The sequence below is a fragment of the Lissotriton helveticus genome, chromosome 1_1, assembly GCF_964261635.1.
Source record: "Lissotriton helveticus chromosome 1_1, aLisHel1.1, whole genome shotgun sequence".
NCBI lineage: Eukaryota > Metazoa > Chordata > Amphibia > Caudata > Salamandridae > Lissotriton > Lissotriton helveticus.
Window position 1 is genome coordinate 2,072,992,513 of NC_136057.1, and position 20,394 is coordinate 2,073,012,906.

The following is a 20,394-nucleotide window of genomic DNA, read 5'->3' on the forward strand; positions in this document are numbered from 1 at the left end:
GCATTCACATAACCGCCAGACTTTAATGAGAGCTCGTTCACCCTCTCTTTTAGATTCCGATAACTTTCCATCAGAGGCACGTAAGTGACACGGCGTCTCATTCCAGAGTTCAGTAATGCACATACATATCATAAATGTTCATTTTTTACGCATTCACAAATGTTTTTTTGACATGTTAAACGATTGTTTTTTATATCTTTCTTTGCACGATGATGTATGCCACTTTATGATTTTTTGCACTTACCAAATATAGCTCTAACGTATGCTCATATCATTGTTTTCAGTGTCAATTCCCTGATGAAGGGCATATTAACAATGCCCGAAATGCATTGGACCCGCTTGTAAGACAGTGCTTGGATTTACAATGTTGAAAATGATCGTGAAATGATCAGAACAGTTTTTTGAAAATAATGAACTTGATTATGAAATAAACATCAAAGCAAACCTGAATGAACATTGAATGAAAGTCTCTTTCTTGTTCCAAGGAAGGACTACCATTTTTGTGTGCCAATTAAGGGATGGGACTAGAGACCCTCTAGCCCCACTATTCAAGTACTTTGTTCGACGTCGGAGGACCCTCGACGTCACCTTATTGAGCACCTATAAGCATACAAACTCCAGCTTAACCTCTCTCATCATCCCGCTGTGCATCTATCTGCCATTCTGATATTTGTTCTACTTAGTGTCCACTGGATAGATAGCACGCTTTCTTCCAAATATATTGAACTATAAATAGCACAACATGAGTAACTATGATGATATCTCGAAAAGCACTGAGGCCAGAGCCTCCACCTTCGCATTTGAAACAAAGGATGTGGACCAAATTTACTCTTTAATCAGGGAGGAACTTGCACAAGAAACTCCAAGCAGGTCAAAAGAGCAAAACATCAAACAGCTACTTTACTTATACAAAAGGAGAACTAACCAACAACTTCACGCTAGCACACTCATCAAGTACCACAGGAACCAACGCATACCTCGCGGCTTAAGAATAGCTCTTAAACCATCTCTATGTAAACACTCAAAAAAATTCCAAGAACGCTGGTATGAGATTTTAAATAAATGTTCGTTGGATTTAATTCTCTTGATTATACAAGAACTTTCCACAATTTTAGAGGAACTAACAGTTGAAATTCAGGAAACATCAACAGAACTCTCTACAATGATGTCTGAAGACGACCTGAAAACGACTTTAGAAGATATCAAAACACAAATCGACCGCCACTCAAGAGAAATTAACGAACGGAAAATCCGGAAATTTAAACGTGACACCTTGGATTACCGATTAGGAGAGGTTTACTCATGGGCTGATATCTACGCCCAGAAACGCAGAAATCGTCCCTACAATTCGAATACAGATACCTCATCTAACGAGAGTGATTCTACCCAAAAACAACGTAGACAACCGCCTTCTAGAACTCCTCAGGAGCAGATACCCTCGGAAGAACCCACCACCAGCAGAACTCCTGATAGCAGTCCTTTTTTAGAACAGGGCCAAACACAAAGAGGCGACCCAGGAGAGGGAAAAGAAAAGGAAAAAGAGAAAGAAAGGGACCCCCCGAATACTCGCAGCACAACCGCGACGTCCAAGGAGAAGGAGAAGAAACCCAAGAAGAACCAACCTCAGAGCACCTAGTCATCAACATCAGTGACCAGAATCTCAGTTCTTACGAACTAAAACTATTAGAGAAAGGAACTTCATTCGTACCTACGACTTCCACTGACCATCTTGAACTTGAAGTCAGTTTCTTCAAACTTATGCGCAAACTGAGACTCAGAAACTTTTTTGATAACATCATTCCTGCACGTCCACCACAGGAGAAAGACCAACTGATGGGTTTACGGTCACAAAGTACATTTCAAGCTCCCACAAGCCACAAGACACTTGATCTTTTCGAGAATTTAGTCAAACAGGATCTCAATAAAATGAAACACACCAAACCAAAAAAGAGAAATATCACACAGAAAGACTTGGATACATTGAATAAAATCGCATCGAACAACCAAATCATATGCACCAGAGCGGACAAAGGGGGTGCAATCGTCATTATGAACACTAGCATGTACAATGAAAAAATCAAAGAACATACCAGTGACACGAGAACTTACAACAGATTAGCTTGCAATCCCACCATGGAATACTCTACAACATTGAGAAATATCATTGATCGTGCATTAAGACAAGGAACCATCACAGAGAGAACGAAAAACTTTCTCACCACCCTCAACCCAAAAAGTCCTACTCTAAGAATGCTACCCAAGATACACAAAGATCTTAAAAACCCTCCCATGAGACCCATTGTCTCCACCAGAGGCAGCTTGCACCAACCAACAGGTCAACTCATCGACAAATATCTCCAACCTTCAGTACAATCGATGCAAACATACATAAAAGACACTACGGATTTCTTACTCAAATTGCAACAAATTCCGTTTAACCCAACTGAGAAAATGTATCTTTGTACAGCGGACGTCTGTAGCCTCTATACAAGCATACCCCACGATATGGGGATAGAAGCAATGGAAGCAGCCCTGTTGAAGACTGATTTAGAACAAGATTTCCAACTATTTTTGATGGAATTGATGTACTTTACTTTGTACCACAGCTACTTTAGAGTTCAAGATGAATGGTACCAGCAACTAACAGGGATGGCTATGGGCAATTCTGCAGCCCCTGTATATGCGAACATTTTCATGCAATGGTACGAAACACAACATATCCTCACGAATAAAGATTGGACCAAGCACCTCAAAATGATAAACCGATACATAGACGATTATTTTATCATCTGGACTGGAACTGAAGAGACATTAAAATTGGAACTTAACAAATTTAATGCCATAGATCAACGGATCCAATTGACCTGGGATATTTCTGACATATCCGTCAACTTCCTTGATGTAAAAATTACAGTCACGTCACAAGGGTTCACCACCGACTTGTATGTCAAACCCACTGATAGAAATAACATGCTGCTACACTCCAGTTTCCATGAACCAAACCTGATTCGGAACCTGCCATACTCACAGATGGCGAGAGTAAAAAGAATTTCTTCTGATCAGACCACTCTCAAAGTCAGACTCTCCCAAATGGCCGACAAATTTACAAACAGAGGTTACCCTAAACCTTTAGTGGAAAAAACCAAAACCAGAATTGTTGAGACAGACAGATCCAAACTACTTTCACCTACCACAAAGCCTGAACAAACACGGACTGTAGTGGTTTCAAAGTATTCCACAGCAAGTAGAAGGTTTAAACAAAGCATAATGAAGCATTGGACGATTCTCAACATGGAACCTGACTTTGCTAATTCATTTAACCAACCACCGATATTTGCCTACACCAGGGCCAAAAACCTAGGCGAAATGTTACAACAGAAACAAACAATAACTTCTGTTTTTCATGGAACAAAACCTTGCTTAAGTTGTGGACATTGTAACAACATCATTAAAGGTAACACAATTCAACACCCCAGATATGGTCATTCTATCAAACTACGAGTGAATGCAACTTGTGACACCAGCAACTTGATATACGGAATCAAATGCCCATGTGGCAAGTTTTACATCGGTAAAACGGAAAGACGCATCAAAGTGCGCTTAACGGAACACAAGTCCAACATAAGACTGAAAAATTCCAAATCAGCGTTATCATCTCACTTTGTTGAAGCACAACACAATGTTTCCCAGATCAAATTTATCATTCTTGAAACAGTCATGAAAACAGAAGGAAGAGACAATAATAAATTTCTACTCAGACGAGAGAACTATTGGATATATAAACTGTCGACCCAGAAACCAATGGGCCTTAATGACAGAATTGAGTTTTCATGTTATTTATGATTTAATTGCTCTGTACACCTACCTGGCTGTTAATGTGTACGTTCCAAGTTACAATCCCATTGACACTGTTTAATCAGCTTGTTTTCATTCCACCCCCATTTAGCTACTTAACCTAAATCACTGGGTTTACAACCCCATAGACCCCGGTTCGAACCCCCGAGCTTCTTAATCTTAACTTTTCAACATTTTTTATTTTTATTAGTATCATTCTTGCTTTTATCATTACATTCCTACACCCTCTTTTTTTGCAACCGGTCCAGAGGGAATACCGGCAAAGTATATTTTTGAGCCCACACCTCAATACAGCTCATCACGGACACACATAGTCTTTCTACCATGTTGATCCACACGTCACCGATCACATGACACCCCCATTTGAATGTATCTTAACCGGCAAACGTGAATCTTTTGCCGGCGACTTCCAGAGTCAAACATCGGACCCAGGCGTACTGCCGCTTAACTTCAGGTTAGTCTCTAGTCTCCCAGCTACCCCATTTAGATCATGGCATTCACATAACCGCCAGACTTTAATGAGAGCTCGTTCACCCTCTCTTTTAGATTCCGATAACTTTCCATCAGAGGCACGTAAGTGACACGGCGTCTCATTCCAGAGTTCAGTAATGCACATACATATCATAAATGTTCATTTTTTACGCATTCACAAATGTTTTTTTGACATGTTAAACGATTGTTTTTTATATCTTTCTTTGCACGATGATGTATGCCACTTTATGATTTTTTGCACTTACCAAATATAGCTCTAACGTATGCTCATATCATTGTTTTCAGTGTCAATTCCCTGATGAAGGGCATATTAACAATGCCCGAAATGCATTGGACCCGCTTGTAAGACAGTGCTTGGATTTACAATGTTGAAAATGATCGTGAAATGATCAGAACAGTTTTTTGAAAATAATGAACTTGATTATGAAATAAACATCAAAGCAAACCTGAATGAACATTGAATGAAAGTCTCTTTCTTGTTCCAAGGAAGGACTACCATTTTTGTGTGCCAATTAAGGGATGGGACTAGAGACCCTCTAGCCCCACTATTCAAGTAAAGATAGGAGTATTACATGTAATAGTGGATCCCAGTGTTTTGATAAATATAAAGAAGATTTATATTCATCAACATTCTGAATTCTGATAAATATTAAGCAAAAGTTACGTTTAGAAATGATCTTTTCCCTGCCTAAAGTCTCTCGAGGCTAATTTGCTAAGACTCTAGCTGCAGCCCTCTAATTGTTCAAGCCCTGAATGCGATGAGAAAACAGAGCAGAGACAAAGGCTTTTGTGGGGAGCAGCTTTTTTGTTCCTCTATCTGGATTACCATTGAGGTTGTTTACGTAAAAGGGCTAACCTCTGCCACAGGCTGATGTCACCAGGACAAGCCCGATTTTTAATCCTCAGTCCCCAGTCAGGTAGGTATCAATCAAAGTGTGAGGGAAGATGTGCCCAGAACCTGCTCAGAGTGACCACAGCGGAGAGGCTGCTTATTTTCCTGGCCATGTAATTGGGGTGGGTGAGCACACAGGCTCTGCACAAGGGGGATTTAGACATAGAGGGGCACTGTGGGATTGTTTGCAGTAGGGCTTACAGGACATGTTGCAAAATAGATATGGTAAAAGCTGGGAAATGTTGTCCCATTGGTTAGGAATTTGCCAGGAGTCACCCCACTTACAAGCTGGTGTCTGGCATAAATGTGGCAACCCCGACCTCCTTCTTCAGAAAACTACGGGACCTGAGGAAGAACAGAAAAGGGCTGGACCTGCTGTCTGTGACCTGAGAGTAGCCCCGATGGACTGGACCTGCTCCTTCTTGTACCCAGGAAAAAGAAGTGGACTCCAAGGATCATAATACTAATCTCCTTTTCAGGATACAGGGATACAAAAAGCTACCCTTCAACCTTTTCTTTCCTTTGGTACCTTTCCTTCAACTGCCCAACTGACCAGTTCCGACTGGCTGGACATTATGTGGCTGGCCTCTGCTAGAGTGAGCCCTGATCCCCAAGTGCTGTTCTGGGAGCCCTGGACTCTTTGGCTGTATCAGGAGCGACTTCTCCTACCACCCCTCCCTTTTTCTACCACTCCTGAAAACCTTGGACTTAAAAATGTTTTCACTTGTAAGACTTCTGGAGGACCGGGACTAACCTGCACAGCTGATTCAACCAAATTGCCTTGCTGCTAGGCTGAAGATTCAGGTTTCTTGCTCTTGGAGTTGTTTCTACAAAGTCCTTTGCAGGGTGATCTTGCAGAGACAGTATCCAATTAGTGAATCCCTCCTTGGCTGTAGCATTCAGTCTTGCTCCACTGGAGGAATATGAGCTCATAAAAAAGTGACTAAGTGTAAAAGATGAAATCTTGACCAGGTGCAGGATCTAAAAGAATGCCATCCAAGGGATCTTCTCTGAGCACAAAATTCAAAGTTCAATCAATATCCCACCACAAACCACACCAGGACCTCTTCCAATGCCTACTAGTCCATATGCTGCCTGCCCTGCAGAAGATTTGGGCTTCCATTTTTGAAACCAAGTTCCAAGGTAAAACCTCTGATCAGGTCAAACCTGCTGTCTGTATTTGACCTGAGATCTGTTGTGGTCAGCCTCAAATCGTGCATAAATCACGGTCTCCTGTAATCTGCTGCCAGTGGTTGGCTCCCAAAGCTTTTTGGTGCTATTTTTAACAAACTTTCAAACTTCATGTCTCCCATTAATGGAGTTTTGTGGCTTTATTGCCATTTTACGTCTTATAATATTCTCTATTTTTCTATATTGGTTTGTGATCTTCATAAGGATATTCTTTGACTTAATTACTAGTTTGGTGTTGCATAAATACTTTACACATTGCCTCTTAATTAAGCCTGTCTGTTCTATGCCATAGCTACCAGGGTTTTTTGAGCTAAGATTAATTTAGTGACTTTAGTGGTTCACCCTGACAAGGACGGTGCTTATTATTTATGGTGAAAAGTCACCCCCTTATCTAATAACCACATTTCTTAAACCTGCAATCCCTAAGGAAAGCATTGTTTCCATCCAGTTGAAACCTGACTTTATTTCTACTTCTCTTAGATATCTGAAAGCCTCACTCCAATTGCTCTCCTCTTTGAACTTATTTCACCTTGCCATTTATCACTGAGAATGTCTAATGTCCCCTCATATGATTTATCAAAGTCATGTGCACCTGTCAAATGGCATATCTAATCAGGTTATCTGCTAAGACTCTAAATCCCAGCGATGATTCTTCCTTAATATCTATCAAGCTCTGTGTGTATCATGCAAGTGCATGGTTAACTTGTTGGTATTTGTAGTGTAGTGTGTTTGACAGCTCAAACTCTTTCATGAATTCATCAGAGAACCTAATGCCTGTTTGGCCACCTTGGGGAGTCCCGGTAAGTCCTATATTTCGAACCATTTCTGAGTTAATCGATCTTTTAACAACTTGGATTTCTGTAGCAAGGTCATCAGCATAAGTTTGACTGCCCAACCATTTTTTGTCTGCCTGACTCTGATATTTTGTGTATTATAATAGTTTAACTCAACACTTGACTTTGGAAGCCCCCTTTCCTCCTATATTTTCCTTCCAACCTAGTATCGGTTAATATGCTTTTATCACTGGTTCTAGTAGAGTGCCAGTGATCCAATCATTAATATTTATCAGCTTGGAGGCCCAGTAAATCTTCAAGGTCAGGGAGGGCAATCCTTACATCATATGGTTCCCCATACAACATAGCCAAATCTGTTGTGGGTGTGTTCCCATCCCAAAGTAGGGATCTGGTCAGGCAGACCACTTTCTTAAAGTATGAGTCTGGGAATTTGAAGCCTTCTGCTAGGTGTTACATCTGCATTATAGCCAGCCAAGAATGTAATCAAGCTTTGCCTTAAAACTTACTCCCTGTCCTTAGTAATGTGTATACCCGGAAATCCTTAACCACTTGGATGCTAAGGTGTTTTATGGCTCCGCATGCACTTTCCATTGAAATCAATGGAAACTCCATGACGAGTTACCCTTGTCATTAGCACTGAAGGGGTTAATGGGCATGACCAACTGTTCAGAGGGTCCCAATCCATTAAGGGGAGCATAACTGATTGAGACCAGTTTATACACAGCCCTGAGTATGTACCAAAGCACTTAATTAGTGTAAGGAGTCTGGAAATCGAGTATATGGGGTCTGCCAGATATAGTAGGATGTCATCGGTAAACATTGAAATAAGATATAACCAGCCATAGCCCCACTTCAACCCGGTTAATAATGCATCCTTTCTAGATCCAATTCCTCAAAGGTTTGATGGCCAGTGTGAATAATAAAGTGGAAGAGGGTTGCTTTGCCGTGCTCCGCTCCTCAAAGAAAGCTTACTAAAGATGGCTCAATTCACTCGGGCACTGGCATTAGGCCAGGAGTGTAATCCAGGATTAAATCCTTGGGCCAAATTCCATACTCCGTGGATAGCTATTAGTAAGGGAAATTCTAGTGAGTTGAATAAGTTTTCAGCATTTAGTGAGGCCATTATGGTCAGTTCTCAGATGGTATGTGACTCTCATCCCTATAAAATAGACAACTTGCCTAATTATTTCCGCCAATTTGTATATGCAGTATTGTAAGTTACAAAAAGGCCCTTTCACCTCTTGATCTATCTACTAAGTACCCGCACTCTTCTCTACCTAAGGCAATTTAATGATCTAATTCAGATGATGTGGTTGGACAGCATATATATCCAAGTCTTCTAACTTCTTCCTTCAAATCCCTTGCTGCTGATTCCCTCATTATGGTGCGATGTGACCTCTCATTTTGTCTGGCCTTATATTATTATTTTATATGCCTGGCACATTATGATCTCAGACGGTACCAATACTGCATTTTCTGGGAAATAAAGTTCCATTGCTTGTTTTTTATTACTTTACAGTGTGTAGGTCTTTTAACTCCCAAGGGCATCATTTTTAAAAGCCATTCTTGACAGTTTGGTAACTGTGAGTGGTCTGATATCTCATGGCTAGATATTGTGGGCCTGATTTACAAAGGTAAACGTACACTTTTGTGTAACTTCTTTTGCTATTCACAAATTAATTTAATGAGTAGGAAAACTTAACAGTCGTGAAGGTACTACTCATAAAATTAATTTGCCAATACAGAAAAACATAAATGTACACAAAAGTGTGCGTTTACCTTTGTGAATCAGGCCTTGTGTGTCTACTTTTCTTTTAACTTGGAGCTACTACATAATCAAGCCTAGATTGTGTTGCCCTGGAGCTCATGGTGTATGAAAAGTGACATGTATGAGGATGGGTATGTCTCCATTCCATATGTCCATCAGGCTTAGAGCACAACACAAATTATGCAAAGATTTGTTGCTCTATATTATTATCCATGGTCAGCTTGAAGTTGCACCCAACAGTCAAAAAGTAATCCAGGGTTTTTATTAAGACTTTCCCAATTAATTCTAGTGTGATAGATTGAATAGTGTCTTCAAAGATGCAGATACTTTTGTGAGCCTTTTGCAAACCATTCCACTCCACTTAGTGTGGCATGTCTACCACTTGGGTCACAGTCAATATATACCATATATCCGAAAAAGAAAAATCATTCATATAAATTAGCAATATATTATTCATATTAAAAATTAAGAGCTGACAGCGATCAATGCGTAGATACATACAAAAACATGGCATCACTAATATTATCACCGAGAGAGACGCCAGCTATGGGGTAATGAAACTAATAGCAAATTAAAGGTCATTACATTCAGCATATATATAATCGTTTATAGCTCCCCAAACCTTTAAGCAAAGGATACTTCTGTGTGGTCCTTTAGGGAATATCAATTATGCTCTAAACTGACAAAAGCAATAAATCTGGCTTTCCACATTTCAAAAGAAGGTGGATCTTTTTGCAGCCACGAAGAAGTGATAAACAGCCGGCCCATGGCACTTGCCGTAAATATAAGGTAACCCATTTGCAGTGTAACTGGTCCAGTCATTGTACCACCTGTGACATCTAATAGCATAGCCATGGGAGTAAGTATTATTTCCTTCCCCGTCACTAAAGTTAAAAAGACCTCTATACCTGAAAAAAACAGATTCAGCTTTGTGCATGCAAAGAACACATGGAGACTATAAGCTAAATCTGAGCAACACCGAAAACACTTGCCATCATTTACGCCCTCCCACTTCAGCATTTTTGCGGGTGTGTGATAAAGATTAAAGACAATTTTATAATGCTGGACCCTAAGACTTGAGAAGATAAAAATGTTCTCAGCAATCTCAATAGACTCCTGTAAAAACCTGTCTCCCTGCACTAATTTATTATTCCATTTCCTATCCTGGGCTTCCAGATCATCCTCCTGCATTTCCAAAAGGCCCCTATACAGATTACAAATTGCGTCCCTACATTTAATTACTTCAATCAAACCTATTTTCCCAACATCCCCGGTTGCATTTTTTTTCATTTAAAAGTCCTGCATCTGTAGATACTTAAAGAAGTATGCATTTGACAATCCATATCTTTCCTTAAGTGCCGCAAATGTGAACAAGCTAGCCTTCTCATAGAAGTCCCCAATAATCATGATTCCCTTTGATTTCCACCTATTGCTAATGAATTAACAGCATTCTCAACCTCTTTCAGGCTTATTGGCAGATCTAAGTATGTGGCATATTCACAACTCGGAGTTTGACTCCACAAATATCGTGGCAAGGAACCAAACAGGAATTCCTCTGTTCTAAAATCCTCAGAATACAAATCCTGATAAAAAGACCTAAATACTGTTAAGATCTCAGAAGGTTTACTAACTAGATTGGCAGATGAGCCTTCAATAAGCGCTATTCTTCGCTCAATCTCCTTATTCCGTACACGTATGGCAAGTCACCTACCGGTAGCCTTCCCAAATTCATAGCATTCTCTTCTAAATATTTGATATCTACAAGCAATATCTTTAGACCACAATAGATTAATCCTGGCCCTACAGCGAGCTACTGCAGCCGGAGCCATAGTACTTGATACCTTGTCAAACATGCCTTGTATCAAGCTGCATTTGACTCTTCTCAAATCATCATACAGACCATGGACCGAAGCTTCATCCTGCCATTTCTTACGGATACCGCAGCTCAAGATTTACCTCCTAATCCCTGCCTTCAGGGCATCCCAAACTATGGAGGGAGAAGCAGTGTTCCTATTGATTTCCAAAAACTGAATAAACCATCTTTTAATGTGTATGATAAATGTATCATCTGCTAATAGCTTCCGATCAAAGGTAAAACACTCTCTGTGGCCAGATAAAACCCTGAACTGAGATATCCATGGCTACTGGACTATGATGGGACGTGAGCCTGGGAAATACCTAAACTTTGGCCATAGCAGCCATACCCTGAGAGTCAAAAAAATAGTAAAGTCTAACCCATTTATTATGCAGACAAGAAAAATAGGTAAATCCAACATCAGGGTATCGATTTATAAACCACAGGTCCAATAAACCATGCTCAGTCACAAGCTGCTGCAGTGCCCTAAAGACTTTGGGCTTCTTCCCAGTATACTGTCTATTGCTAGATTGTAGCTTTGGGCCATCTAGGTGTAAATTAAAATCCCTGCACAATATCACAGAAGTTGGCCAAGATGCCAACTCTACATTGAGAAAATTCAAAATTTGCGCCTCATCCGTATTTGATCCATACACTGAGCATATAACAAATTTACAGTCCCTGACCACACACTCAGCAATAGCCGAGTGCCCATATTTGTCTGCAATAGCCCTGCCCTCCACGCATACACAAGTTTTAGCCAATAATGCCACCCCACATGTTGTAGTGTTATGTTGCATACACATTAACAACGTATACCCCAATTCAGCCATCACCCCACGCTTTTCCCAGGGGATGCGTGTTTCCTGTAAACACACCACGTCTCAACTGCATTATCACCCTCTGCCTCTTAGCCCTATCATTCAGACCAGAGACATTGAACGTACACACCTGTAGCTTCTCAGCCATCAGCCCATTCCCCATCTAATCATATCATGTTCCTCCACATTTGACCATAGAATGACATTTTTGTGTATATCTCCCCAACATAAACCTTGCTCCAACCTCATCCACCATGCCTTTTTTGGTTTTCTCCCCAAACCCATCGCCCTCCCCATTCCCCAACACCACCAGCCACTCCCCACCCACACCCCCAAACTGCGGTACCCCCAACCTCCCCTGAAACCACCCCCATCCCTCCCTGCCTAATGAGGCAAAAGGGCCCAGGGTCCTTAGTGATGGGAAGCTTACATTACGCCCGCGATTTTCACCCTCCTGAAGAAAAAACATCGAAATAAGTACCTACTAATCTATTTCAAAATACTATCAAAACAAATATATATTGTCCCAAATTATTCTACATTGTTTGCAAATATTCTTTAGCTTGAACCTCAGAGGTCAAAAACTGTGTTTGGCCTTTAATAACAACCTTCAATTTGGCAGGGTTGAGCAGAAAAAACAAAGCCCCCTTTGCCTGAAACATTGGAATCAATTGCCGTAATTGCCAACTCTTCTCCACTGTCGCATGACAGAAATCAGGTGTAAAAAAAAACTTCACTCCCCTTCCCTGCCCTTTTCCTATCTGGTCGTGCAGGATCATAAATAGCCTCTTGAGCCAAAAAACTACTCAGACCATCAATATAGCTCTTGGCTTAGCTATTAACTGTCCCAAGCTCCTATGCTGCTTGAAAGGAAATAGGTGCACCCTCGGAACCTCTATGTCCAGGACCATTGTGTAAGTTCTGGGAATGCCTCTGTAAACAGCTCTACAATGAATTTCTGAGCATTCGTTCCCTCCATGCCTTCAGGAACACCAAGGACTCTCAAATTATTCCGCCTTAGGCGGTTTTCCAAATCAGTTAGCTTCCATAGCATATCATCCTTCTGTGACTTTAGGGATTCTGTGATAGTCTTTTGAAACACTCATTCATCTTTGAGCGTGAAGATCATTCTCTCTGCTTCAACAATCCTCCCTGTGAACTCCTTACAGGCCTTGGCCACCCTGCGGATGGAGTTCTGCAGTTTACGGCATGCCCCTTGAGTTCTTTGGCTCTCGACTACGTCTCTTCTATATGAGCTCTGGTAGATAACTGAGAGCGAGATCTCCTCTGGACCTTCTGCCGCCCCCACAGCTGCCCGCAATATGGCTGCATCTCTGCTACCTTCCAGGCCAGGAGAGAAAAAATAGTCCCATAATAATGACCCTACGGCTCACGTTGACTTAGAGCTAGGTTTCTCTTTTTGCTTCTGAACAGTGGAAGGGCTGACCCCCCTTGTTGCTGATGTTTCCAGTTTCCAGTCTCAAGCAGCTTGATTCACTCCCATCGCTATGCGACATTTCACTACCAGACCAATCCTTTACGCCTACCAAGCTCTCATCTCTAGAGGAATTAGAGGGATCTGATAGCGAGAAAAAGTTGTCTCCAGTATCCACCACCTGTGGAGCGTCAAGTTTATCTAGACTACTAGTTTGGTCCCCCCAATTCTGTTTTTTGTGTCTAGATTTAGATCTAGTCTTTGGTTTTACTCCCCCCAGATGTCTTCCCTCTTGGAACTCTTCTGCATGTTCTCTATCTGCATCACCATTCGGGGGAGGCATGAGCGGGGGGTCCAACCTACCGCCCCTCCAGCCAACATCACCCCGCCATCATCCAATTCCCAGTGGATTATCAACTCCACCCTCACTTCCATGGTTTCCCTCATTACCTCAGGGAGGCTCTTGTGGCAGTAGTTGGAGTGTCGCTTCTTGGTTTCCTTCATGATTTGGCTCGGGGGCAGGTATAAGGTCCAAAGAAGCATCAGCAGTCTCAGCACAATTCTTTTTTTTAACCTCAGCAGCTCTGGATGCTGAAAATAGAGGCAGCACCGTTTTCTTTCCACAGGTGGAGGAGCCATTGCTCTGCCCAGCATCAGCTGAACCGAGAGGGATAACCCCTGCTGGCCACTGCACTACTCCCGCGGTTCCTGTTCCCTTCACTGAACCAGCCCTAGAAGTTAGTCTGCTGGTTATCGCAACCTCTCGAGGGTTTATCCGGGATTGGAGCCGCTGGCCATAAAACATTGCTCCAAGTCCAAAGCAGCAGTGGCCCAACGTGCAAAAACAACCAGCCTCGGTGCTGCACCAGTAACTAGCGCATCCGGACACCGACCAGATCATGAAGATCGAGGTCCGGTAAGCCCAAGTAAGGGGAGGGGGGTCGAAAGTAGGTGAAAGTCAGCTCACTTAACCACGTCTGCGACCGCCATCTTGCCTCTTCAAAAAACAGCATTGGTTCAAAGTGTGGGTTATTTTAATTTTCTGGCTACTCCCTTGCCTCCAGATATACTGTTTTATAGATACATTTGAAGTCATCAAGCAAAAAACCTTTATTGTTGTGATTCTCAAAAAAAGGCTTGCTAAATCTATTCCGTTTGTTTGTCTGCACATTATGACTGAATTTTGTTTTGCTTATTCTTTAATTATGAGTATCTCACTATATCATGTTCTATATTATTTCACATAAAATTTGTTTTGTGTCACAATAATGATCAATGCTTTTATTCTGCTAGTTTGGGACACAAAGAGGTAAAACAGCTCTACTTTTCTTTCAGAGCAACCTTTGTTAAACGTTTCAGCAAATTCTGGGATGAAGTTGAAAGCCAAACTATTCTACCAGTAAGTTACAAATGCTTAAACTGCAAGTTAGCATGTGCAGTGCTTCTTTCAAATGATTCCAGTCTTTATATGTAACATTTTCACACCTTAACATACAGACACATTTTACAACAAAATGTCCATATTGGCTGTGTTTTAATCTCTCATGCAAAGCCAGATAATTTATTGCAGAGTTGCCACTACTTAGACTCACTTTTGTAACCAAGTATCCATAAGTGCAGATATGTTCCTCCAAAGCACCGGGGTCTGCCACCTCGCTGGGGCTTTCTTCAATTATATGGGGGGGTCCATGGGCCCCCTAAGCCCCGGGGACTACCACCTCCCGGGGCTGTGCAAATGATGGGAGGGGAGCCGGGCAGCCCCCCTCCAGGAGCCCTTGATGGCCGTGGGGACCGCCACCCCCCAGGGCCGGCTCCTGCAATGTCCCGGGGTGCCCACCCCGGGACATTGCTGTTTGCTATGGCAGGGCAGGAGCATGGCTTCCACCCTGCTATAGCAAACTCCTGCTTTGCTTCATTGTAGCAAGAGCAGGAAAACCTACTATCGCTTCAATGAAGCAAAGCAGAATTGCTTTTGAGCAAGGGGAGCTGCACGTCAGCAGCTCCCCTTGCTCAAAAGCAATGCTGGCTCCCGCAGAAGGCAGGGAGCCGGTGGGAGCATGGGGCATTGGGGCTTCCCCCACGGTCCCAATCTCTGAGGCTAGGCCCCAAGGGATGGGGTCCCCAAGGCCAAAAGTGGCCCGGGAGAGGGGTCACACTGCCCCCCTCCCGTATAATAAAATGTTTTCTTTTTTTAAACATAAAGGCCGGCCCCGGGGGATGAGGTTTAAGGAGAGGGACCAAGCAGCCCCCATACATTTAAATAAATACATTTAAAAAAAAAAAGTCTGGCCATGCCCTGGGGGATGGGGTCCCCGGGGCTGAAATTGGTCTTGGGAAGGGGGCCACCCAGCCCCCTTTAACTGTTTTTTTTTTTAATAGGGTTCAGTCCCTGGGGTATGGGGTCCCCATGGCCCCAAAAAAAAAAAAAAAGGGGGGCCACACAGCACCCCTTGGTAAAAAAAAGAAGAAAAAAAAGCCGGAATTTCATCAGAGGCAACTTTCTCCACCACGCTGCAAAAGCGCCCCCTGGCACGTTGTTAGATGCGGAATCAATTCCCCCTGAATACTGAGGGTCCCTGGGGGCCAATTAGCCCACCAGGTGCACCACAAAGCTGTGTTGCAGAGAGGTGGTCCGAGGCCACTCCCCTTTTTACACTACTCTGCAAACACGCTTCTTGGTGCACTGTTGGTGGGGCGATGAGGTCCTCTTGTGTCAGGAGGACTTCCTGACACAAGTGGACTTCATCCCCCGAGCAGCAGTGCTCCAAGAGGCGCATTTTCCGAGTGTTGTAATAAGGGGTGTGGCCTCAGACCACCTCTCTACAATCCAGCTCTGTGGCCCATATTGGAGGTACCTTGTGGACTAGTTGGCCCCCAAGGACCCTCAGTATTCAAGGGAATTAATTCCCCAACTTGCGATGCACCAGGGGGCGCATTTGAAGAGTAGTGGAGAAAGGGGGCGTGGCCGTTGTCCAACTCTCAGCAATCCCAATGTGTGGGGTTTACTGGAGGTTAGAGGTAGGCTAGTTGGCCCCTAAAGGACCCCCAGCAGCGAAGGGGACTTCAATCATCATCGAAGAGCGTGCCAGGGAGCGCGTTTTAAAGTGGTGGGCATAGGGGGCATTGCCTGCTATTCGAACTTAGCAATGCAGCTCTGTGGGACTTACTGTAGGTAATAGGAGGGGTAGTTGGCCCCCATGGATGTCTTTGGGGGCCAACTACCCCTCTTGTTACCTCCAATAAGTCCTGCACAGTGGGATTGCTAAGATGTCTTCGGAGGCCATGTCACCCTTTCTCCACCATTCTGCAAACGTACCTCCTGCGAGACTATGGGATGGGGGATGAAGTCCTATTTACTCCTGAGGGACTTTGCGGGCCAAGAAGCCCTACTGGTACCTCCTGTATGTCCTATGCACCAGAGTTCATGAGCGCTTGTCGGAGACCCAGCACCCTTTCTCCACTACTCTGCAAACGCAACTACTAGTTAAAAAAGTGTTTGTAATGTGATAGGTTTCGCATTTGCGAAAATTAGAGCTATTGGCATTGTAAATGCAAAGGTTTTTTAGTAATGTTTTTTGGAGTGGAGTGGATGTTCGTTGTGTGTAGTGGCATTCTATGGTATGTTGTGCTGTGAAACTATGTGGATAGAAAGTATGTGGTATTTAGTGTATAGGAATTATGTACAGTGGGATTATGGGCTATGGAGAGTAATTATGTGGTGTGGTAACCTCAGGTTTAGTCTTCCTCGTTTCCATAGAAGCTCAACCATGAACTCAGTGAGACAAAAAAAGATGGAATCACTGAAGAGCACTTGTGGACCTAGTCAGAGGTATGAGCAGGGCCACTGGAATTATGTGACTGTTTGGCTGCACCGACTTTCGCACAATTATATATTTTCTGCATTAGCCAAATAATTCATCATCTGCACCCTAATCTGCAGATTAGAACAAAAAAAGCGACAAGTGTTACCGTGTGGTGGAAGGCCCTTTGCACACCTAGAATGGTCACATGTTATTTATTGCTAAATGTGGGTGTTAAATTGGTATTAATGGTGTGCAAGCCACTCTGGCATCCCTCTGCGCCTCTTTTGCCTCTTTCTGGATTTCTGTTGCTTCTTTCTGCACGTTTCTTTCTTTTTCTGCACTTCTCTTCACCACATTCTGCAAATCTCATGTTCTTTCTACACCTCTCTTCCCTCTTTCTGCACATCTGTTGCTTCTTTCTGCACCTCATTTGCTTCTTTCTGCACCCCTGTTGTCTCTTTCTACACTCATCTTCCCTCTTTCTGTACCTTTCCTGCCTGTTTTTGCATCTCACCTGCCTCTTTCTTCACTTTTCTTGCTTCTTTCTACACCTTTGTTGCTTGTTTCTCCACCCTCTTCCCTCTTTGTGCAAATCTCTAGCACCACTCTTGCCTTTTTTTGTACCTCTAGGGCTTCTTTCTGCACATCTCTTGAATTTCTGCACCATTCGTGCCTCTTTCAGCTTCTCTATTGCTTCTTTCTGCACTTCTCTTCCTTCTTTCTACACTATTCGTACCCCTTTTGCACCTCTATTGCTTCTTTCTGCACTTCTCTTGGTTCTTTCTACACTGCTCTTGCCTCTTTCTGCATCCCTCTTGCCTCTTTGAGCACCTCTTTTGCTTCTTGCTGCACTTCTGTCTCCTATTTCTGCACCCCTTCCCTCTTTCTGCATGTCTTTTGCCTCTTTCTGCACGTCATTTGCTTCTTTCTGCACCCCTGTTGTCTCTTTCTGCACTCGACTTCCCTCTCTCTTTACATTTCCTGCCTGTTTTTGCATCTCACTTGCCTCTTTCTGCACTGTTCTTGCTTCTTTCTACACCTGTTGCTTCTTTCCGCAATTCTGTTGCCTCTTTGTGCATTTATCTATCTGTTTCCGCACTTCTCTTGCCTCTTTCTGCACCCCTATTGCTTCATTCTGCACTTCCCATGCTTCTTTCTGCACCTGTCTTGCTTCATTCTGCACCCCTGTTGTCTCTTTAAGTACCTCTTGTGCCTCTTTCTGTACTTTTCTTCCTTTGTCTGTACCCCTCTTCCCTCTTTCTGCATGTCTTTTGCCTCTTTCTGCACGTCATTTGCTTCTTTCTGCACCCCTGTTGTCTCTTTCTGCACTCGACTTCCCTCTCTCTTTACATTTCCTGCCTGTTTTTGCATCTCACTTGCCTCTTTCTGCACTGTTCTTGCTTCTTTCTACAACTGTTGCTTCTTTCCGCAATTCTGTTGCCTCTTTGTGCATTTCTCTAGCCTGTTTCCGCACTCCTCTTGCCTCTTTCTGCACCCCATTGCTTTATTCTGCACTTTCCATGCTTCTTTCTGCACCTGTCTTGCTTCATTCTGCACCCCTGTTGTCTCTTCATGTACCTCTTGTGCCTCTTTCTGTACTTTTCTTCCTTTGTCTGTACCCCTCTTCCTTCTTTCTGCGCATCTGTTGCCTTTTTCTGCACCTCATTTGCTTCTTTCTGCACCCCTGTTGTCTTTCTGCACTCGTCTTACCTCTTCCTGTACCTTTCCTGCCTGTTTTTGCTTCTCACTTGCCTCTTTATGCACTTTTCTTACTTCTTTGTTCACCTCTGTTACTTCTTTTAGTAATTCTCCTGCCTCTTTTTGCACTTCTCTTACCTGTTTCTGCACCCCTCTTGCCTCTTTTCGCACCTCTCCTGGCTCTTTCTGCACCTCACTTGCTCCTTTCTACACTTCTCTGGCCTCTTTCTGCACCCCGTTACTTCATTCTGTATGCTCTGTGCTTCTTTCTGCCACTGTCTTGCTTCTTTCCGCACCCCTGTTGTCTCTTTATGTACCTCTTTTGCCTCTTTCTGCGCTTTTCTTGCCTTTTTCTGCAGTTCCCTTACCTCTTTCTGCTCCCTTGTTGCTTCTTTCTGCACTTCTCCTGCCTCTTTCTATACCCCTGTTGCTTCATTCTGCACTTTGTATGCTTCTTGCTGCATCTGACTTGCTTCTTTCTGCAACCCTGTTGTCTCTTTCTGCACTTGTCTTCCCTCTTTCTGTACCTTTGTTGCCTGTTTCTGCATCTCACTTACCTCTTTCTGCATTTTTCTTGCTTCTTTCTACAACTCTGTCGCTTCTTTCTGCACCTGCCTTCCCTCTTTGTGCAGGTCTCTATCCTCTTTCTACACCTCTCTTCCTTCGATCTGCACCACCCTTGCCTTTTTTGTACCCCTGTTGCTTCTTTCTGCAGTTCTCTTGACTCTTTCTGCACCCTTTGTGCCTCTTTGATCACCTCTGTTGCTTATTTCTGCTCTTCTCTTCATTCTTTCTGCACTCCTCGTGCCTCCTTTTGCACCTCTGTTGCTTCTTCCTGCACTTCTCTTGGTTCTTTCTGCACTGCTCTTGCCTCTTTCTGCATCCCTCTTGCCTCTTTGAGCACCTCTTTTGCTTCTTTCTGTACTTCGGTCTCCTCTTTCTGCACCCCTCTTGCCTCTTTCTGCATCTCTTTTGCTTCTTTCTGCACTTCTATTGCCTCTTTCTGCACCTCTCTTGCTTCTTTCTGCACCCCTCCTGCCTCTTTCTGTACCTATCTTGCCTCTTTGTGCACCTCTGCTACCCCTTTCTGCACCCCTTTTGCCTCTTTGTAAATCTCTGTTGGTTCTTTCTGCACTGCTCTTGCTTATTTCTGTACCTCACTTGCCGCTTTCTGTACTTCAGTTGCTTTTTTCTGCACCTCTCTTGCCTCTTTCGGCACATGTGTTGCTTCTTTTTACACTTCTCTTGCCTCCTTTTCCACCTCTTAGTTAGAGGTAGTTTTAATCCCTCTGGCCTATCATGTACTAGGGCCATGCAGGGGAGATCATGCCAATCACAGGGGTACCCCAACCCATAGTGTACCCTAGTGTATGTAGGTGTTTTCACTGTATTCTAAGTGTCTTTCAGCATAGCACTGGCTCTGGACCTGGTTAGTCAGTTACCACTCGTACCCGTCAGTAAAAAGTTGGGGACACAGGATGACTTTACAACAAGGCCTCTTTCTGCTCCTCTTTTGGTTCTTTGTGCACATCTCTTGATTCTTTCTGCGACTTTCTTCCTCTTTCTGCACATGTCCTACCTTCGTAGGCATACTTAGAAATTAGCATTTAAAAAACCTTTGAAATTCACTGAAAAAACATAGGTTTCAGTGACGTTATAGTTAGAAATTAGCATTTAAAAAACCTTAGAAATTCACTGAAAAAATACAGGTTTCAGGGACATTATAGTTGGACATTTCACTCATACAAAACCAGAGAAATCTGGCTGTTATAGTTAGTTCAGCTAACTAT

The 20,394-nt window shown here is 43.1% G+C and overlaps 1 protein-coding gene across 1 annotated transcript in view; it reads left to right on the plus strand.

Moving 5' to 3' along the window:
- Window positions 1-20,394, plus strand: part of LOC144776444 (putative ferric-chelate reductase 1) — a 321,596-nt gene that overhangs the window by 104,796 nt on the left and 196,406 nt on the right. The window contains exon 6 of the mRNA XM_078659268.1: window positions 14,439-14,502. Within this exon, the coding sequence (XP_078515394.1) occupies window positions 14,439-14,502 (64 nt within the window). The remainder of the gene's footprint in view (window positions 1-14,438; window positions 14,503-20,394) is intronic.